General features: G+C 48.5%; 1 protein-coding gene across 6 annotated transcripts in view; it reads left to right on the forward strand.

Annotated features, from left to right (window-relative positions):
- Nucleotides 1-492: 492 nt before the first annotated feature.
- LOC147637728 (uncharacterized) overlaps nucleotides 493-22,992 on the forward strand; it is a 29,910-nt gene continuing 7,410 nt past the window's right edge. Inside the window, exons 1-3 of one of the 6 annotated variants that reach the window (XM_086799562.1) lie at nucleotides 540-674; nucleotides 4,408-4,509; nucleotides 11,099-11,187. In XM_086799562.1, coding sequence (XP_086655688.1) covers nucleotides 593-674; nucleotides 4,408-4,509; nucleotides 11,099-11,187 — 273 coding nt within the window. In that variant the 5' untranslated portion in view covers nucleotides 540-592. The other 5 variants (XM_086799563.1, XM_086799566.1, XM_086799565.1 and 2 more) reach the window with 5 other exon arrangements.

Below are 22,992 nucleotides of genomic sequence, written 5' to 3' on the forward strand. Positions count from 1 at the left end.
AGTTTTTCTGGGTTCGGTTTTGGAAGAATCGAGGGATTAGTTTCTTGTTCGGATATACGTGGGCGAGGCCCCAAGTGAAGGACCCTGCCGCACGCAAGAAGTGCTACTTCTGCTACCAGCACCCCAGAAGTGCTACTTCCGCTACCAGCACCCCAAGAAGTGCTACTTCCGCTACCAGCACCCCAGAATTCGTTGCACGGAGGGGACAAGGATCTTTCAGCTGGTATCAGAACAAATTGGCTAAAGTAGATTAGTGAGCTCCTTAACTGTAATGTTATGTGCAAAGAACCTAAAGTGGGGTTTGTACAAATCTTTCATGCAATATTCTAGCATACCTTCGAAAGTGTACATGTGGATTTTTTTCTGTCCACGACACATAACAAAGTTACGTGGTGGTTTATGTACATGCAAATCAATGTATCTCTTGGTTATTTTCCAATTGATATATGAGATGGTGCCATAAGCTTGACAACCATTTGGAAATGGATGCGATTCAATGTACCACCTTTTTCTAGAGAAAACAAACCTTTGATGCATTCCATTTGGACAAATTTAAGTGGTTCCCAAAAAGATCCTGCTAACTTCGATAGTGATGGAAATTTCAAACATCTTTGCCTTCTTCACAATAGCGAATCTTGGACAAGTAGGTGCCGAACTACTCTTATCTTACACAGATGTTTCAAAAATTGTGGCATCGTTTTTAGATGAGCTTTAAAAAGCAAAAGTCATAACATTTTCTATAAGCACAAACAGAAAGCTATGAGTGCAAATCGAAGGACACCACGTACCAGACGAGCGAGCTAGTTTCCTCATCGCTACTACTAGGTTGTGCACAGCTGTAGACCCTTCTGGAGGGGTGATGATACGAGGTGGTACCTGTTGGCAAGGCAGAAGAGCATTGTCTCTTGAAGACCGGGAAGATTCAAAATGTGAGTGAGCACATTTCTTTTACATAGTGAGGTTATATCGATTCTCCTTTGTGGAGCCATGGCATCCAACAAACAACAAGGAAGAGCACACAGAGGCTGGCCGGCAAACGGTGAATTAAATAGATAAAACCACATGCCTGCATTCGCTTTGTGGAAGACAAGTCGTTGGATGATCAGAACCTTCGGTTGCTGCGAATTCCAAAAGATTGGCAAGAAAAAGAAAAGAGGCACCAACCCACAGGGAACCACATCTATCACCAGCTTAGTGTTGTGGATCCATCTGTTATATTGGCCACCCTCTTCTCCACACTTACGACCATCCTCCACGCATTTCCCACAACTTCCTTCCCATGCACGCATCGGACCACCACCAAACCTCCTTGCGGATCCATGTCCCAAAATGGCTGGTATGATGATGAGTGCCGGACCACACGTTCTTGTGAGAGAGAGAGAGAGAGCAGATAGATCACAAAGCGCGAAGCACAATGTATCTTCCACTCCTCTACTCGTCGCAAGAAGCGGTAATATATAAGACAGCACGAGGATGACTTATACTACTAGCTCTTTATGGGACCGAATTGAAGAGAGGCTTGGTGTATACTCCGCAAGGGTCGCCCACCCACTTCTATTACCGAGTATCTTCTAGGCAAGGCTAAGCACAAGTATGTGGATCCGTGGAATTCAGTACTTTGTGGGAACAGACATTGGATGCCACAGGACCATGCCATTTCTTGATACACGATGGTTAGATTTTCTACAAAGGTCGACTTTGCATATTAAAATAATTCTAGGTGACTATTCTCTACGATGCCCATCATACTGGTGGCTATAGGAGCATGAACTCAACTTTGGAGAAGTTAGAGTGATAGTTTTATTGGGCAAGAATGAGGTGAGATGTGTTCACTCATGTGCAACAATGTTTGGTTTGTCAAAAAGTGAAAGCTTCTCGTGGAAAGAAGATAGGGTTGTTACAACCTTTATCTATCTCGAAGGACCCTTTCAAGATATCTTGATGGATTTTGTGACAAATCTGCCTCTCCGCGTTAGAGCAAGCATAATACGCAATGTTTGACGATTATTGATTGTTTCAGCAAATTTGTTATGCTTATTCCTTGTAGGGCTAACATGACTGCTAAAGATGTTGCTAGGCTGTTTCTCAGGCATTGGTACCCCATAGCTAGCATATCTAGGACCATTGTGTCAGATCGAGATGCCAAGTTTACTAGTCATTTTTGGAGGTCATTATTTGATAGCTTTGGGACTAAATAAATTTTTCCCAGTGCATTCCATCCATACACAGATTGCCAAACGGAGATTTATAATCATTGGCATTCGACATGCTGAAGTGTTATATTCACGACCAGCAAGGTAAGTGGGAACAATTTTTGCCTTTAGTTCAAGCTATGTTGAATGACTCTTTTTCTTTAGCTATTTGCAGGATTCCATACTAGGTAGCATTTGGAAGACTGTTCCAGTCTTTTTTGACCAGGACGTCATCCTAGTACCTGAAGCTAACAGATTGACGGAGTCTTATCTAGAGATTTTAGAGTCTGTAAAAGATAGGTTAGCTAAAGTGTGAGTCTTACTCTTGACAGGCTAATAGGGACAGAAGAGATGTGATCTTCTTAGAAGGAGATTGGGTATATCTCAGGATAATGAAGCAACGGTTGAAACAGGTGAGCAAGCGATGCCCAAAGTTGTCGTTTTGGAGCTTCGGACCCTTTCCCATTCTAAAGAAGATCTATGAGGTTTCCATGAAGTTGAAGCTACCTCCTAGTTGGACCATGTATGATGTGTTCCGACCAGACATAGGGGATGAAGCTGAAGTTATGGTTCTAGAATAGATCCTTTTACATCGTTTCAAGCACAGCTCCAGACGAAAAGAAAGATAGTTCCTCACGAAGTTTCAAGACCGAGGGACACATGAAGCGGTGTGGCTTGACACGAGAACTATTATCTGGCATTATTGATAGACTATTTGGAGGCTTTGCGGCTTCTGTCAAGTTAAGCAGAAGGGGATGTCACATGCACGCGGACATATTTGTACAAGTAGATGCAGGACCCAGAGTGGAAACTGGTCCATTGTGAGCTCTAGTCTGGGATAAGTCAGCCAGGGCTCCACTCCAAGCGTCCAAGGTCAGGTGTACAAGTCCCGTACATGGTCTTGGTCAAGTGTGCAAGTCCCGCAGCAGTGCTAGTCCGTACTGTGAGTCACCCTTTGGAATGACGAGAGGTGTTCTAGGTATTCGGCTTTTAGCTAGATGTCACGCATCTGAGAAAAGCCGGTAGTTGCACGTAAGATTGCATAGAGTATATGATTTTACCCAATACTTGAGCCATGTGGGGTAGTCCATGGGCCACGGCTTTGGCCCATGAAGCCCCATTGCATGTTTGGCCAACCCTTAGAGGGCATAAGGCCTTGGTCGGCCTGCCCAGGCCATAGGTCCTAGGCAGCCGGCCAACCCTAAGGGCCTGGACCACCCCTCGGGTCTATATGGCACGGTGCCTTAAAGAGGCCCCCCAAGTGGGATCTACGGGTGAGAGGGGCCGATTTTGGGCGGGGGTGATTTGAGCCGTCGGATCCCCGAAAGTAAACTAGGACTGCCGCGCACATATATTAATAAAGGCCGAACACACTAGCTAGCAGAAATTATAGCCTAATGGTAAGACTATGGCCGCTCTGGCGGCACGTCGTGGGTTCAAATCATTCTTTTGCAATTTGAGACTTAGGCAAAAAAATTATAAGTCCAAACTCGGACACTGGAGTAAACTAGGCAATTTGGCAAGCCCCCGACAAAAAAAACTCGGCCTGCGAAGTAAACTAGGGATCCTACAAAAAAAAAACTCGGCCTGCAAAGTAAACTAGGATCCCTAGTTTACTTCGCAGGCTGAGTTTTTTTTCGGCCCTAGTTTACTTTCGGGGATCCGACGGCCCGGATCGGCCCCGCCCAAAATCGGGCCCCCTCAGCCGTCGATCCCACTTGAACCCCCTCTTAAATGCACCGTGTCATTTAGAGACGAGGTGGACCACCAGCCCATAAGGCCTTGACCAGCTAGGCGACGAGGCCATGTACGGTTATCCTAGCAAGCGGCTAGGCCATGGACAACATCAATAGGATCAAGGCAGCTAGCTTATCAGGGAAAAGGCGCCACTTTAATGCTCATTAAACAGGTTGTGGGATTTAATTCCAGTAGGCCGACTCATAGAACCCATCGACCAGCATCTAGGATTAGTATATAACATGGGTTAGCCCAGGGCTTTATTTATCTCATTATTCACAAAGTGTTGAAGGTATTCAAGGGCCATGACAACGAAAGGGAGCCTAACGCAACAGTGAACTTGAAAATCAAGAACCAGGTCATCTTCAGGCTGAAGGTTTACAACTAAGATCTCCAAAAGCCAGTCTTTTTCTCATCATTCATTGAAGCAAATACACAAATCCTTGGTGGGGGGCCTGGAGAGGGTATTTGGTACCCAATCGGGTGTACTGCGTCTTTATGGTCTCTCTTCTCTCTCTCTTTCTCCCCCTCTTTCTAGCACTCTCATCTCGGCTACATTGCGCAATCGTCAGGAACCAAGGTGCTGAATATTTGTTATCTTTTTTTTTCCGAATTAGGCCCAAGATTCTCCCATAGTCGCCATTTTTTCACCGCCGTAGTCGCATTCCACCACTTTTAGGTGCTTTTTCCCACCACTTGTGTTTCCTATAGGGAACCACTTGTGTTTCCTATAGGGAAGAAAACTTGTTTCCGAAAAGTTCCCTTGTAGGAAACACATTTTTTTCAAGCAAAAATTTTGGACTTTTTTTTCCCAAATCTAACGTCGAAATCTGTGCGACTCTTTTGACAATGTTTTTTCTGTAGTGTCATGTATGGTTTTTTTTTTGGTGGCATGGAATAATGGATGATTGGATCATGGAGAGTGGACCATGGTCTATGAATCATGATCATTTGACATTGATGATGGATGATTCTATGGTTTTTTGTTATTTGTGATTCAAAGACTGTAGGCTTCAAATTGATGTTTCCATGTATTCTATGTAGTATGCATTTAGCGTTATTGTTACATATTTATTTTATACAGTATATATTTGAAATTTTCTACATGCAAAAACTTGTAGGAAACTTTGGGCTGATTTTTTAGGAAACCCATTTCAAACAACCCCCTAACTACTATGTGAGGGAGCACCTAGTGATGGTTTGAACCGAGGACCTCCCGGTCCCAGGACAAACATCTCACCACTTGAGCTACCACCTCATTGGCTGAATATTCGTTATCTTAAGTATAATCATGTCTGTAAGTGTCTGCTTGTCACATGACCGCTGGAGGTGCTGCGTTTTCTGCTCTACACGCTGTAGGTGTAGCAGATGGACCTCTCCTTGCATTAATGGCTGAATGCTGCCTGAACGCCGAGAGATGGCTGTGGGCTATGTGGACAGCAGGCGTCCCATGAAGAGGTACATGGAGCAACACATAGCTTCAAATGCAGCATAGACTGAGAAAAACGCAGAGCTTCATATGGAGAAAAAAACACAGCATAGCATGAGAAAAACCAAGCCATGACTATGGTGGATGGAGGATAGCCATGGTGGGTGGGTGTGTGTGTGTGTGAGAGAGAATTATATTTATGTCTTACAAAAGGCCCGATGGGCCTATGAGACAAAAGATGATTACAAGTATCCATGGAATATCATTGTCGTGAAAAACTGAAACTGAAACTGAAACTGGAAACCTAGTAACTGAAGCTAAGTGCTAGGTAAATGCACAGAACAAATGGGGGAGCATGCTATAAAGTAATACAAGAAAGATCATAATGCACTCTATCCCAAATCTATGGAGGGGAGGGGCCCATGGAGAAGATCCATCATCAGGTAGGAGAGGGTGGCCGCAAGATCTGAAATTGTGAAGAGAGGCTGAGAAGAAGAGGCCTCCATCATGTGTCGGTGATGTGTAAGGATCACATCGATCTGGGCCTGATGGACTGGTGGTGGTTGTGGTCTAGGGGGCTGAGGTCGTCTTGCAACTCGGAGCATTGTGGCTCGCGGTAGAGTGACCCCTATGCTCCTGGATATTGTCCTGGTTTGATGAAGTGCTGGATTTGCTGGTGGAGTAGGTACAACATGCTGGGTGGTGAACCTGAGCTGGGTTACTAGATCGTGTGAGGTCTATGCTCTGAGGAGGCTCTCTGTGTGTCGTAGCTCCAGCAAGAACAAGCCCAGGCATCTCTAGTATGGATAATCCATGATATGGCTAATACGATTGAACCCCTCTCTAAAAAGGCAATGGTGCCTCCCTCTGATCTCATAGTAGATTGAGCATCGGCATACATAATGCTCCTTGGACTCCACCTCTTTGCTGCGTAATCTATGAATCCTATCCTCCCTTTGTATCCTGGTTGCTCTTCCGGCCTTGATCTCTAGGGTATGGGGTGAAACTCGAAGCTGGCCAATGGCAATCCTCATGGTGTGAGCATAGTCATAGGGGACGGAAGGGAAGGAAGCTTGGGATGCTGTCTCAGGACACGTCAGAAACGGGGATGGTAGGGGACGGTCGGACGTCCCCCTGGAGGCGTCCCTCACAAGGGACGGGGGACGGGGACGGCTGTAGGCCAGGGAACGCTGTGGGGAATGGAACTGTGGGGGGATTGCAGGGAGCCGTTGCGCCCTGCAACGGCTGTTTTTTTGCCCGTTTCTAGCCGATTATGGCTGTTTAGGTGGCCGTTTGGGGACGCCTTGGCCTTTGAGGCTTGAGGCCTTGGCCCTTGCCTCTCTCTTGCCTTGGCCTTTAGGCTTTGAGGCTTGGCCCTTGTCTCTCTCTCTTGCCTATCTACTAATATCTATATAAGAACAAGGCTACAAGTATTTTTTGAGTGCCATTCCCTCCCCCGTCCCCGTTCCCTACTTATGGCCGTCCCCCGTCCTGTCCCTGTCCCCCGTTACCGTCCCCCGTCCCTTGTGACTATGGGTGTGAGACATAAAGATGTCCATGTAGCTTGGTCTCTGTATGAACCCATCCTTAGTGAGCCTAAGGAAATGATCCCGATGATACTGCATCTTGATGGGCAAGGGCTGCGCCGGGGCAGTCCAAGTGTCCCTAATGTGTGCCTGAAGCAAATCATATCAGAGCACCCAGTTAGTTACGGTCCACATGGAAAAGCCTGAGGTATGGTGGGTCTGGGTCATACTGGTAAGGAGGGAGCTGGTCAATCTGAAGCCCATGTGCCGTAAACCATGGGATAACAGAGCCATACCAAGGTGAGTGTGTGCCTCTTGCAGCAATCGCTTGTGAAGACTCCAGGGCTAGGCGAGGGAGTCGTGTGCAGACCATCTCTCATGCTCCTTATATAGGTAACTGTCTGAAAGAGTGCCTCTATAACCATGGGGGATGCAGCAAACTCTGCTCGAATGTATGATGTGGGACAGATGGTTTGCTGCGAATCATCCGTGATAGTATGAGGATCAAAGGCCGCTCAATCCGCTGCCAAGGTGCCGAGGATAATCCCCGTGCCCAAAAGGGGGCTGCATACATCATCGATGGAGTGACCAAGGAGTCAAAGAGCCACCTCTTCATCTGGGGTTCCTGGCTAGTGCTGCATATCCTCTGGTTAATCTATCCTGGGAGGCCTGCCGCATGGAGAAACGTCCCCCCGTACCGGTGAAGGTAACCCCAAGGTAGACATAAGAACTAGTCACCTCCACTCTACTGCCATCACTGTATCTTTCTCACTTTGCGGGAAGTGTGAAAGACCATCACCTTGGTTTTCCCAAGGTTAATTGAGAGCCCTTGCTGTGTACAAAAATCCTGTAGTGCATCCATATGATGTGTAGTCCGGCATAAGGATCTGAGATAAGCACTATGTCATCAGCATAGAGCAGTATAGCAATGAGAGTGCCTACCAAAGATGCACCTCTCCCGCTTGCTTGGTCTATAAAGGCTGAGATCTCATCAATTTAGATACCAAAGAGTGTGGGGGATAAGGGGCATCCCTGTTTCACCCCAATGGTGCTAGTGATCTCCTCTGAAAGGCCTCTTGGGCATCTAATTCTCCCCACTACCAGCTCACATAAGGAAATGATCCCCCAGTAACTGTAACCTCTGGAGAAGGTGGTCACGTGGCCTTGTGTCAAAGGCTTTGCAGAGATCGACAAAGCAGCAATAAAGGTGTCTGCCATCCGCCTTAGCCTTCTCAATGAGGCTCCTGAGAGTGAAGATATCATCTAATGTAGAGAAGTTTCGTCGGAAGCCAGCTTGGCCTGGTGCCTGAAAGCCCTCCCTCTCTGCCAAGGCACCGAGCTATGCCTCAAGAACTGATCCATAAAGCTTGCCCATTATATGGCCGATCATAATGGTCCTATAGTTGCTGCGATCCATGGTATCCCCAGCCTTGTGGATAGGGGTAATAGTATGAAGAGACGAGGTGTGTGGAAAGCCCTCCAAAAGTGCTCTATTAAACATGTGAGCTATAACTGGGGTGAGGGTTTTGGAGGCATAGGAGAGATGCTCTCCTCTAATCCCTGTGTGATCGTGGGAGTGACCATGCTGGAGTCTCCTCATAGCTTTCTCCACCATGTGTGGTGAAAAAGCTAGATGTAGTGGGGCGAGGCTCTGGTGGGTGTGGAAGGGGGGTGGGGGGTGATTAGAAATGTGATATAATGAGTGGGCGTACGTGTGCCAAATATGTGGGTTAGTGATGGGTGTGGGTGGTCGGCGTCCACGTATCCCCGGCGCCAAGCCTCCTTAAGTTACCGCTCAAGATTAGTTGGTATAGCTTCCAATATTGCTCTACTTCATGTGCAGTTTTTTACAACGAGTAAGGGGCTGGTTTAATCTCTGAGCCTGTCGGGCCGAGGTTTGGCTCGCAGCTGCTTCTCGTAAAAGATGGGCGCGTGTAATGCAGCACTCGTCATCATACCAACTATTTTGGGGCATCGTCCTAGTCCAAGGTTTGGCGGTGGAATGAGAGGTTTGGGGGAAGCTGGCAATTGCTGTGAGCTGAGAAGTGAGAATGTCAAGAGGTGCAGTTGGATCCATCGACTCAAGTTGCCATTGTATTAGCCCAGAATGATCCCCATCACACAATCCTGATATCCCTTTGTAGAATGCCGCTTGGCCTTTGGGCTGATCCAAGGGTGACCATCAAGTGGCCCTGCTGTCACTGCGGAGGCGTGTGGTGCTCATTAAGTGAGCACAAGAGACAAGTAGTACACCGTTGTAGTGTCAGTGCAAGTGGTGCCTAGTGTTCTGGTGGCCCAAGGTGTCAATGCAATGGGCTGGACCAGTCTAAAGTGACAATGCAAGTGGTTGGACCGGTCCAAAATACTAGAATGAACTATAGAGTGGCCGGTATGGGTAATGTGGACAGTTGGCACTTTTGTCCAGTCCAAAAGTGAAGGGCCAAAAAGTGACCGGCAGATAGTGGGCAGCCAGGGTGGCTGCAGCAGGCAATGATCATAAGCCGGCACGGGCCAAGGTGGCATGCAGAGTCTTCATTCAGCCTCGCCATAGAGGTGGCATGGGCATTATTGATCCTTCTATGCAGAGTAGAGCTCTTTTGGGCAAGTTGATCATGAGAGGACACCTCCCAGGTCCTGAGCCTTGGAAGGACTTTCTCATGGCCCGCATCTCCACCCGCACTTCAGTTCTTGACAATCCTTGGTTCCCAAGCCCGCGATGGATCTTCACAGAAATGAGGACCGCAGCCTTAGCCCAGCCTTCGAGGACCGATTTACAGCCAGCCTCATCCGAGCATGGGACCCAAGTCGTAGACTAGGAGAGACTTCAAATAGCCATTGGTTTGGAACCCCCTTGATTATGCTTCCTAGTGGTCACATGATTGGCTCCCGTCCCCATGTCTCATGGGGTGGATTGAGTGAGGGACCGGCCTAGTCTCTTGGAGGGTGTCTCCCTGTCAGATGGCTTCTGTTAGAGGCTCAGGAAAGGAGCCTAGCTGGGATACGAGGCAGAGACAGACTCAGCCTTGAAAGTGACTCCTCCATCCCTCCTGAGTGGCACATATCCATCCAAGATCTACCTCCCCCTTAGTGGGTAGTACCAGACATGATATCCCGATGGCAGTCAATGGTGAAGATGGATGACTTTCTCTATAGGGCCACAGGTTCAAATTGAGCTGCGATTCCCCCCCCCCCCCCCCCCCCCCCCCCACACACACACACACACACAGAAGAGAGTGGCACTTTACAGAGTGTGAAAGCGATTGGGTTTCATGACCACAGATGGCACATCGACCCACCTCAGGCCAAAGCGGCCAGAGAGAGATCTTGGAGATTTATGGTTATGGGAGGGCGGACCTCCCATCATCAGTGGGATCCTGGTTTAGAGGTCCGCCCTCCCACTGATGATGTGTCTACAGTGGGATCCTGGTGAGTGGCAGTGGCACGATCCCTTTGCCCTCCAGGATGTCCCAAATAGAGATGAGCTAACGGCAGGACTCCAAGTTTCATGTGTGCCAGGGTTGGTTGCTTCTGGTGGACAGTATATCTGGAGTCCTCAACACTCACGACACAATGTACACTTAAAACAGACATAAACAGAGTAGAATGTAAGCATAGCACGATGACAAGAATACTATAGACATTACTTGTATTACTTCCGAGAAACTGTTACATGCTCCTCACTCCACCGTGCATACCCAGCCGTGGTCACAGTGAGTCAGACGACACACAGGTGACAGGACGGAATGACACAGTGACTACAGGACTCAATGAATGAACAAGACTAGATGAAAAAGGACGATCCCAAGGATGAGCTGAGGAATCACTTTAATGGTTCTTGCGGAGTGTCCTGGTTTAGCTGGACAGTCGAGTGTGGGCACCCTTGGTGGCTACAATTAGTTCCTATGGAGTGTCCTGGTCCAGCCAGGACAGTCCAGTGTGGGCACCCTTGGTGGCTACAATTAGTTCCTATGGAGTGTCCTGGTCCAGCCAGGACAGTCCAGTGTGGGCACCCTTAGTGGCTACAATTAGTAAAGCAATGGAAGAGACGTCCTGACTGTTAGGACACAATGCCTTATCTCATGTACATACCAATGGTTCTGTGTTGCATTCCATTGTTTAATTTATACATTGTTTTGCTAATGGTAAACCGCTTCGAGCTTACCTGAGCAAGTATTTCTTCTTACCATATGCTTGCTTTTATGCTAAAAAAACAGTGCTTTATGAGATGATGGGTGAACAAGTAATGAAGAAAGTCACTTCTCAAGAAGGTGACATGGAGGTTCAAGTGGCTCTCAAACAGCAGGTATGCCTGGTTCTGGTCTTATTATACAGCTAAATCTTCAGTGCAGTACTTTTCAGAGGGTTGCTGGCCATCATTTGTTTTTTCAGAATAGAACTTCAGCAGCACATATGTCAAGGTCTTTGTGTGATCCATTTCCACCAATGACATGGGCCCAGATGTTGAATGGGTTTCATGGCATGTAGCATAATCATCTAGACATGTGATGTACTGGATATTGTCCTTATTACAGATTAATAAAGCCTCTAAACATGGAAGGCAGATCTGGGTGCAAGGCAACTACTTTGAGGCTTGACAAGTAGAAGGGAATGGACTGCCTGGCTTCGTCGTTCCCCGAACCAGATTGGTTGGCTACATTTGTTGTAGCCCAACCAGCTAGGCCGGTTAGCTAGCCCCCTCTGCTCTCATTCTCACTTTTCTTCAACACAGCCCCATTACTCGCACATCCTCTTTGTCCCCTCTACTTGCTTCCTAATTCTGTAAATGGCATGTGCTTCACTTATATAAGTCACTAAGTGCCACGTGGACATGGTCAGTAAGCTTAAGGGCTAGGTTAGAGGTTCGGATAAGCACTGATTAGAAGGTTGGGGAGCTGTCCAACACCACAAGGCCAGGTGCCCACGTGTAGAGTCAGTTCGCCAGTTGGAAGTGCGCACGAGCTGGCGGACCAGTCGACCAGACAACCACCCCAACAAATGCATATAAACAGGCAGCTATGAGAGTATTCAATGTGAGATTTGCTAAGTCAAAGTCATGCGCAGCAGTGGAAGTGCTCTGAGCAGCAAGATGGCAGCCCCAATGTGCAGATCTCAGCCATGCATGAGTCTTAGGATGGCAGTAGCCGTTTGTTTGTGCAATTCAGTGTATCATGCATTGTGTAAGGCCTATCTGTGGATCGCGAATTGAGGAGCTGTGAGCCACCCCAGCCCCCCGCCCCCCGCCCCCCCCCCCCCCGTTACCTGCACCCTGTCTGTCTTCGAGCTGTGCCCCCCTCCTCTCCATCTTCCACCCACCATGGCCCTCTCCCTCCTCCTTGCCTGTATGCTGCCCCCCTTTCCGCCTCCTGCCCGCCCTTTCTCCAGCCCCGTCCCTGTTTTCTGGTTTTTTCCTGTTTTCCGTCCCTGCTTCTCTGCTCCCTTGCCTTTTTGTCCCTCTTGCAGGCCTCTCCTCCTGTGCTCCTTGTCCTTTCGTATGAGCCTCCCCTTGCCTTCCTTACTCCTCGCATCCCCTCCTCACTTCCTCCCCTTCAGCGCTTCTTCTAGGCAGGTTTTCAGCTTGCGGGCAGTTTCCTTTTCGGCAAGTTTTGGCATCTTCTGGTCTTCAAACCCCCAGGAGGACTCCATGGCAGCTGCTCCATCATCCCCGACCAAGGCCACCGTCCCTTGCCTATCTTTTTCAGAAGCGGACCTCCAGCTCCTCGCTTCGATAGTCACATCTTTGGAAGCCTCCACCCTGGTATGCAAGATTGTGGGTAGCTGCCCGGCGTGTGGACAGCTCAGGGACCTGTTTACAAGCAAGCCTTCTAGGCATGCTTGGAAAGATCTTTGATATTCATCCCTTGGGGTGTGGCTACTATCAGGTTGAGTTTGATTCGCTTGCAATTTCGGACAGAGTAATGCAGTTGAGCCCCATCGCACTGTGTACGGCCCAGGCCTTCTTTGCAAGGTGGCCGCATGGCTTCGACCTAGCGTCCGACCCTTTAGCTGGCGTTTTAGGCTTTCTTGTGACGGTCTGCTTTCCTGGTCTCAGGAAGGAATGCCTTTCTCTCCTCCCGATGATTGGTGGTGCCATCGGGAGGTTGATGGAACACCCCACCCCCCCCCCCCCCTCCACCCACCCACCCCCCCCCCCCCCCCCCCCCCCCCCCCCCGGTGCTTTACCCTCAAGAGGCCAGGAGGGCCCCAGGCTGTGCCCACCAGCCTTGGCTTGGGCTGGCAGGGCTGTCGGGCCAGCCCTAAGGCACCTGGAGAGGCAACCGACAAGAGCTGAGTGTGGGGTAGTCCCAGATTACATGCGCTGACTGCCCAGCGGTCTAGTCATAAGCGCATAACAGCCAGCCGGGTCTGTAGGTGTGAAACGATGGAAACTATAGCATTAAATGCTATTTCAGCAGGTCGTGAGCTTTTCTTCAGCCAGCCAACTTCAATATGCTGGCCAACCAAGGCTAGAAGAGGGTATGAAAAGCCCAGCCATGAATTCAATTAGGCATCTCATAATTCACAAGGGATTGCTGTATTCCAAGGGCCAAGACAGCCAAGGGGAAAGCTTCAATCAAGGTGAAAAGTGCGGGTCAAGATTCTATCTTTATTTTCTGATTTACATCATTATACTAAAGCAAATACACCATTCGTGGTGGAGGCCCTACAGAGGGTATTTGGGACCCAATACTGTGTCCTCTTCTCCCTCTCTCTTTGTCTCTCTCTCTTAGCCCACAGATCACGAGCGTCTTCAGGCCTATCAACGAGCCACAATCCCCTCCCCCATGTATTATCTACCTCCCGACGACGACGAGGGCTCACACTATAGAGAGCCTCAGAGATCAGAGCTGCCAGGAGACCCCCACTACTCGGACGCAAACCACCACTACTCTATTAGGCCTAGTTTGCTCAGATCCAGGCACAATACCACAGAGCTATGGAGGAGAGAGTCCAGAGGCTACACCAGGGCACATGTAAGCCCAGTGGGGCATGCAGTGAGACGGACTCAACCACATGTCCAAGAGATAAAGATATAGAGAGAGAGGGGGGAGAGAGAAGGGAATAGGGATCTTGCACAATACACCACATTGAACGGGGAGGGAACAGGCCCCACCCCCTTTCAGGAATTTATTTAGAAACAATCCACGGGCACGCTGGCTAGGATCAATACAATCAATGAATACAAAACAAACAGATATGCCAATGTAGGATATCCAAGTCGATGTTGATGTTGATATCTAGGCACGAGATCTTTGATGCGGAGCACACCACGAGAATGATCCACAAGTATCTCTCACCGGGCTAGTACCAAATCCAATGAATCCAAATCCAAGTCCAGATCCAAATCCAAGTCCAAGAATCACTCGCTCATCGCATGAGTAATGAGTAATCTCCACCACGCCTACAACCTTGTCGATAAAGAAATCCATGGAAAAGCTCTTTCTGTCAAGAAAACTGATATAAAACCTGTTTTAATGGTTTTCGGGCGATAAAAACCTCCAAAAAGCAGTTTTTAGGGGTTTTGGAGCAGTTTTAAGATTTTTAAAATTTTTAGGGTTTTGGAATTTTCAGTCCGTACAGCTCCGCACATGTTCGTACAGATCCATATAGGCGTCCTTATCGCCCATGCATATGCCCATACAAGTCTAGGGCTGACCGTACATCTGAAAAGCAAGTTGGAGAAGGTGTTGATGGCGAAGAAGAAGCTCTCCATGATGATGCCCACACACACACTCCATGATCTCCTTCATGATGCTACAAGAGAGGTTCGAGCCTTTTTATACTTGAAGAGGGCTTTGCTTTTTGCCAAAAGCTTAACCAACCTTTTGCTTTTGCCTTTTTCCCTTTGCTTTCCACGTTATAATAAAATATTACTCACTTTTGTCAAAGTTCTTTAACTTTGCTTTTGTAACTTTAGGGCCTCGCTTTTCGGCCGTGGAGCTGCTTTTTGAAAAAGCAGCTTTTAGCTTTTTGGTCCGGCTCAGTCTCCTCTTGCCAGTGGTGCCCTTGGCTCACGATCAACCTAGTTTGACTTTTTGCTTTTTTTTTTTTTTTTCAAAACAGGTGCTTTTTCTTAATCAAACCTTATGGAACCTATCCCCATGCCTTCTTCCACTTGTCTGGTGTCCGGGCATGGGTTTCATCATGAGAAATAGAGCTAGGAGGGCCAAATAGTTACAGCACAACAGATGTGAGAGTCCTTCTCGCCCCATGCCCCATGTATGATGTACTACACCCCACCATCTCCACTAGGTGGAATTAGTAGTATACCACTTATCATGATTGTACATCTAGAGCATGCTAGACAGTGGATTGCATAGTGAGCTGCATATGACTAGGATTAGCTTTTCATTTCAGTTTTTCTTTCCATGATACTCAAGACATGGACTTATATACAAATTTGTCTCATAGGCTAGCCTAGCCTTCCGTAGACGTTAATATATCTTTTCTTTCTTTTAGAGCACTAGGCAGGCAGGCTTCAGGAGAGGGCACTCCACACTAGATTATATCTTTACACTACGGGGTATGATTGAGGAGAGCTCACGGGCATCAGATATTTTGTGGATTTTCGCAAGGCTTTTGATACCGTCCCATAGGCTAGACTGATCAGGAGACTGCAAGATATGGGAGTGCCAACAGAGATGCTTTAGGGGATCATTACACTCTATGAGTAAGGCATCACAGGCAGAGTACGGGCTCCAGGAGGTGACTGAGAAATCATACACAGCCCTATCGGGATTCGGGGTGAAGCAGGGCTGCCCCTCGTCTCCTACTCTATTTGGTCTATACATTGACGAGATATCGGATTACATATATAGACAGGGAGGACCAGGAGCACATTTAGTACAAGTCCTGATACTGATCCTCTTGTATGCGGATGATATTGTTCTTATTTTTGATTCACTAGAGGGGCTGCAGAGGCATTTGGATGCATTACGGGCCTTTTGTGAGGATCGGGACCTCACCGTGAACCTTGGAAAGACCAAGGTCATGATCTTTAACACCTCCCCACAATGGATAGGTAGATCTGCAGTATAGTTTACATACAGTGGAGAGCCTGTGGAGTATGTTACCTCATATGTATACCTTGGGATCACCTTTGCTGGGCCTCAGTTCTCGATGCAGAAGGCGGCCGAAGCTAGATTGATGAGGGGATATGCAGTCCTTGGCTCGCTAGAGAGGCAATGCTCACAGATACAGTTTCGGGAGCCGAGGACGAAGGTTTGGCTATTTGATACTCTAGTTACACCTGCACTACTTGTCAAATCCCCACGGATCCCCTCGTGATCGATCTTGGTTCGAAACTCGAATCCTGCAAACAAACAAACAACCAACAAGCAAGGGGGTGCAGGCCTGACTCACCTCCCAACCATGACAGCCGTGGGCGAACCCATAGTCTTGGTTGTCCCCACTGAGCCACGAGCTGAGCTAACTAGGATGACGTACCGACCAATCTCCTCCTCGTGACGTCCCATACCGCCACGAAGCTGCCCTCGCGGGCCTCGAGATTGCTGCCGACCTCGGCTGCACAAAGCAGGTGCACGTCTGCACTAGATCCAGGCTCCAAGACCATAGAGCTCTCACAAACTCGCGAGACTCTCTATATACAATAACTAACCGTGGCCACCCTTTTATAGGCTCTTGGCCGGTCATCGGGCGTCCACACTTGGGTGCCCGCCCGTCCATACTTGGGTGCCCGCCCGTTAGTATTTCCCTAACTCAACTCGTCAATCAGCCTGCCTAGTTCCAAGCTTCCCCAAGCCTCGAAACTAGTCTTGCATGCATATAGCACACGGTAGATACCCACTGTGCACATGACACTACTGTATGGTGCTCCCATATGGGGTCCCATCTTATACCATAGGAGGAGACAAAGGAGAGAGCTAGCCGAGACAGATACAGAGGAGGTATATGATGGGTGGAAGCCGATGGAGAGGCCCCTAGTGGTGATGATCTCGCGCATGGTTACGAGTAAGCCATCAATGCCACATGAGATTGCGTGGGTAGAGATGGGGGTTGCACCGATAGTGATAGAGGTCCTTTCCAAGCAGTGACATACTGGCACAGGCTATGGGAGCTTCCACTAGATAGATACCCCCGGCTAGCCCTGGAGTCCTCGAGACAACTGACACTCGAGGGAGATACTTAGTGCTGGTATGCACAGGTAGGCACTTGGTTTGGCATGCATGGCATGCAGATGGAGGCATTTCTCCCGTTCCAGTACAGCATAGAGACCCCATCTTTTACTCTCAGCCGCACAGAGCGGAACATGGTTATCGGGAAGGACATTGTTAGAGTGGATACTTAGAGGACATGGAGTTCACCTAGTTGTCCACTGGGGATGAAGATGGCCTTGTATAGAGATCACCTCCTATGCTTGACAAAGGATGGCTTCATCAACCACCCATGCTACATGGACACACACCTATCTTTTGGGGTGAGATGTGTGATCGGCCAGGTTCACACCTCGTCCCACCAGCTGAGAGTGGAGACTGCGAGATATGGGCCTAGGACAACCGCACCAAAGGAGAGGATATGTCAGCTCTGTCACACACAGCCCGAGATAGAGGATCATTACATATGTCGATGCCCTGTATACTATGAGATTCGGGGGAGGTTCCACTACCTCTTCGGAGCTGGGTTCGGACCACTTTCCAGCATCATGGACTTCCCGAATCAGAAATGCCCTGGACTTTTTCTTCTAGAGCTCCGCAGACACAAGGTGTCCTTAGTGAGATCCAGATCAGTTGTGCTTGCTCGAGGACCAGCACAAAGAGCTCTCATCGACTTCTTCCAGACCAGTGCTACAAGGGCCGACCACAGGCTAGTGTAGGAGCTCGGCTAAGAGGTGCGACACTGGATAGAGCCACTGAGTTATGCAAAGCTTGACGCCTCAGACCCCATGGCCTTGGCCCATGGCCACGCCACCACGGGAGGATTCGGGCCATCATCTCCCATCATCGTAAGACCTTCTCGTGCCGGCTTAGTTTTACCACCTCGAGCACCGTGTCACAGTGGCCCATGAGGGATGTATTAGGGTGATATGAGAGCTCTGTGCTCATGTACCTAGATCAGATTTTATAGTTCTAGATTTTTGTTATCTTTCTTTATTACTATTTTGTACCCAGGATGATGTACCTCATGGATATGATGTAACCTTTTGGTCTCATAGGTCATTTTGGCCTTTTGAAGACGTTAATAAAACTTTCTTTCTTCTTTCTTTCTTTCTCTAATTTTTGCACCTCTACTTCAGTTTTGTGCGTTATATTGATCGTGAAAGATTGCTGAATTCTGAGCATTGAAGTTACCGATTCGACCATGAAGCTTCCGCATGTAACATTGGTATCAGAGGATCAAGCTCAGCAAGGCTAAACACTGATTCGGTCCTAGATGAAGGTGCACAGGTCCAAGGCACAAGGAAGTGCACAAGTACGAGGCCCAAGGCAAGGAGCACAAGAAAAAGAAGAATTCCCAGGAGGTTGGTTGGTTGGTGAGTCGGGTGCCACCAGGAAAGGCTTTCAGGCAACGGTTCCAAGGGAGGTTGATCCTCCAAGGGGTGGAGTGAGAGTGCCAGACTCGTTTCTCAGGAAAGAAGACTAGAGACAATGTCTAGGGACAGGGCAAGAATGGAATGGGGACTGTATGGAATAGATGCATAGATCTTCATCGGAGATCGGGCCGGGTTTTCAATGAAACGGTTGCTAGAGTAGGAGGGATGACAGGGGGACTTCGGGAATAGAATGGGATGATGGCAGTTATCCAAGAATATAGATTGGAATCGCGTCATCAAGTTTAGCAGAGGGGGATGTCATGTGCAAGACTTGCATTGGCTAATCCCAAGCTAATCTTGAAGAGGCAACAAGATAAATACAGATCAGAACAAGAGTTTTGGAGCATGAGTTCCTACTGTGGCATGGGATTTGATTGATGGTGGACATAGAGGGCTGTCGGCCAGCATATACAAATGTATTCGGCTGCAGCAAGGTGAATAAGGTTTGTCCAGAAGCTGGCCGACCAGCAGTCGGCCAGTTCAATATGTCTTTTCCAGCCTATAAAAGGCAATAAAGCTCATCATTTTCAGCATTCAGTCCTTGCTTGGGGTTGGGTCATAGCTTAGGCTTTTAGACTAGGGTTTATACCTTTTCAAAGAGGCAACCCATGGCTGCAAGAACAGTTGTACCTTTTTGTACTTTATGAATATACTGAATACTCAGCTCTCTCTCTCTCTCTCTCTCTCTCTCTCTTCTCTCTCTTTGTATGCGTTTTGCATTAGCATGTTCCCAGATGGTGTTTAGGGCTGAAATAAGACTCCTGGAGCTTCTGCATGTAACACCCAAGTACTAGATCACGAGGACCCGACCTCGGTTGATGGTGTAGGAGAGTGGCAAGCCACTGGCCTGAGGCGGAACTGTTGGCCGCCGACTTCTAGAGGAGAGCGGCGTTGCCAGGCGCGCCAAGCTGGCAGGATTCAAGAGGATACAGTTGTGTCAGAGAATCATTACAAGCATTTATCTCAGCAGCCCCGCGACGGTGATCTTTATGCTATATTAGTAGACATGCAAATTTCACATTGTGATGTTCTCATCCAAGTTGCAGCCAGTTGATATTGTGTCAATTCGTTCTATCTTTAGTGGTGCATATGCCCTATCAACTACCTTTTTGTTGTAATAATTCTTTCTATTTGTTATGATTCTTGGTGCTAGCCTTCATTATGGTTGAGTCTGCCTTGTATCTCTAGAGCTCTGACAGAAACTCAATACACAGGCCTTTGTATGAATGTATGCTCTTATGTGTGTGTGTGTGTGTGTGCGCGCGCGCGCGCGCGTGTGGGGGGTGTGAGAAACTCAGTACACAAACCTTTGTATGAATGTATGCTCTTATGTGTGTGTGGGAGCATATATTGATACCAAGTTCTACACCCACTATTGGGCAATGATGACGTTAGTGTGGATGTCGTAGTATCCAATCCATACTATGCATGATGGAGTTGATGGTTTATTGTCTTGTGGATGACTACCATGAGGTTATAAATTGCACATTCTTATAAGGTGAATTTGGGCATGTTACCGGAGCTAGGTATATCTTTATGCTGTATTAGTGGACATGCAAATTTTACATTGTGAAGTTTTCATCCAAGTTGCAGCTAGTTGATATTGTGTTAATTCTTTCTATCTTTAGAAGCCGGAGGGCTCTAGGCACGCATACTGCTCTGGAAATGTTGTGGATGATTGATGTAGGCTGAGAGCTGAGCGCTTGTATTTATATGGACTTTAGGCTGCTAGTCGAATCACTTTCTAGAAACAAGATCCTTCTATTAGTTAACAAAAAAACAGCCACAAAAGGCTAGGTACAAACTCGCCTCCATGTACGGAGCAAGGATTATGAAAAAAAAGGGAGGAAGGATGCACTTCTCCTCCATGTACGGTGCTCTCGACCTTGGGCATTTGGATCCTACGGCCAAGCCATGCGGTGTATGCAGAAAATGAGGTATCCGGAGACTCCTCCCTCTCATGCAGGTTCACACGAAGTCCACTCCCCCGGGTCCCACTGGAGACGCATGATGGGCCCAATCTCCCAAATCCATAAACACCAGAGACTCTCCCTGGCCACCTTGGCCAGTGGTGGGTCAATGTGCCACTCATGTGCATGGAATCTGATCAACATCGCCCTCTGTAACGTGCATCCAGTGAAGTCCTCCAAGGGGTTCTCTGATCTCACTAATTTGCCATGAGGTCCAATCAAAAAAGTGAGCAAGGTGGAGCTCTCATCCGTGCCACAAACTGCCAGGAGAATATCATGCTTGGTAAACACTCCCAGCCACTACCGGGGAATAGGGTGATCAGCCACTCTAGAGGAATGGTAGATTCGATGTCGAGGCTCTTTGTCTTTGCCCCGGATCCCAGTTAGGGCTCTCTCCTGAGCCACTAGGGGGGAGCTATACGAATGCAAGACGATCTCCAACGGACCTAGCAGGGCCTGTGCTCAAAGCTCCCGAGGATACATGAGGCCGAACCCCTAGCATGTGACCACTAGGTAAATGGATCAAGGGGTTCCAAATCGAAGGCTATCGGAGACGCTCCTCGGAGGCTACTGGGACAGATTGCTGGAGGGCCAGCCTGAGGTGGTCCCAAGCTCGTAATAAACTGGCTGCAAATCTGTCAAAAGCAAGGCTGAAGCCACGGACCCGCATCTTTGTGAAGATCCATTTAGTGCTCTGCAACCAAGGGCCCCTTAGACTCGGTGTACGGGTTGGTGTCCTGGCCAGGGGAAAATCCTTCCATGGCTCGCCGCCTGGAAGAAGTCCTCTTAATGGCGGGGTCGATGATGCCCAGGCCCCCCTGTGGCATGGTTGTATAATCACTCTCCAGGCCACCTTGGCCCGGGTAGGCCTCCCTCCGGTGCCATCCCATGGAAAGTTGCGGATCAACTGCTAAACCTAACCAATGTAGGCTCATGAGAAAGCCCAAAAAGAAGTAATTTATCACATGGTGGCAAGAAGAATCGGGTTCGCCCCACCACCACTTGGCCAACTAAGGAAAGCCTCGTTGAACTCCAGTATAGAAGCTTCTTCCGAATGCTCAGAAGAAGAGGGGCTAACTGCTGCTCTGGGGAGATATCGATGCCCACCTGGCATCCAAGATAACAGACTGGAGTTTCCCTCGAGATCGGAAAGCCTCAACCCGACGCCAAGTCGGGACAGGTAAAGAGCCAACCCAAAATCCACAACTTGTGCGAGTTGATCTGTGCTCCTAATGTGTGACAAAAGATCTCTATCGCCTTAGGAAAACTTTGAAGATTCCCCACATCTCTTGGTAAGTTTGTTGTTGTGTCCTCTGCGAACTCTAGTCTAGCAGCAGCTCCTATGCTAGGTGCTCAGCTATGAAGGGAGTCAATAGGAAAGACCAAAGGGTGGGGGAAACCACCACTCGTGTGCCACCAGACCCGCTCTTGCGCATCCACCACCTGTGAAATGGGGGCACCCATGAAAAGGGAACTGAAAAAATCTATGGCTATGGCTCTCACATGGGGGGGTCAGAAATGTTAGATCCATCCTGGCCTCGCAACGTGCAGATACCGTCTCTCCGCGTGTTGGGGCCTGCAATCTCAAAGAAATCCCCAGTGATCCTATCTCCCACTTGGGTCTAGAAGGAAGCTTTGGCATGGTATTTGTACTCCACCCTCCGCTCCTCTATGGATCTGAGCTCTATACGAGCATCAGCTCTAACTGCCCCTCAATCCACGGGCTATCTTGGAAGCTCTCCTGAAGTCGCTAAAGAAAAGCAAAGCCTTGGCGAATGCTCGTCTCCTACTCACGGAATCCAACCAATCTGCTCTATGCTGCCTCCTACAGTAAACTACTAATCTCACCTAGGCATGCATCCAAGGTGCTTGTGGCCGGAAGATCCTGAGAGAAAATCCAGCCCTATATCTGCTCTATCTTGCTGCATATCTCGAAGTCTTGGATGAGGCTATCAGGTGCTCCAATGTCTTTCCTGCCTCAAGGAGACAAAATAGCTGGAGCGTGATTGGAGAAAGTAGTGCCTGTCAAAATACTGATCATGCTCCCACAACGGCAAGCCCACTCATCCATATAGAATCTATCAAGTATGGAAAGATTGGGGCCAGTGCTCTGCTCCTATCAGACCTCGAGAAGTACAAAATCCTGGGGCTCTATCCAAACTCTGATAAGTGCCAAGGGTCTTGCCTCCTAAGAGCCAGGATTATATCCTCCCAAGCAGAGTACTCTGAGCCATATACTGTAGCCGTGTCTCCTCCGAGTCTATCCTCTGTTGACTATGGAAGTTGGCCTATGGAAGGGACTGGTTAACTATACTCAAAGGCTTGCAATAGCATTCGGAGCATAGAAATTTAAAGCCCACACAATCCTCACCAATCCTCGTGTGGTCACCCATTGAGCCCGACCAGTGTCAATGATGCCTAAGCCAACGATTGCTAGCAAGAGCTACTCTTGTTGACAAAAATACAAATTCCCCCCTGCGTCCTGGAGGGGCCAAAAGAGGGAGACCAGAAAGTGACTCTTGCCTAGTAAAATCTTCCCGCAGGCAGTGGGTACGCCCCTTTGAAAGATGGTGCTCCTGGAGGAAAAGAA

Source organism: Cibotium barometz, chromosome 6 (genome assembly GCF_041138505.1).
Source record: "Cibotium barometz isolate CiBa-2024 chromosome 6, ASM4113850v1, whole genome shotgun sequence".
Taxonomy (NCBI): Eukaryota; Viridiplantae; Streptophyta; class Polypodiopsida; order Cyatheales; family Cibotiaceae; genus Cibotium; species Cibotium barometz.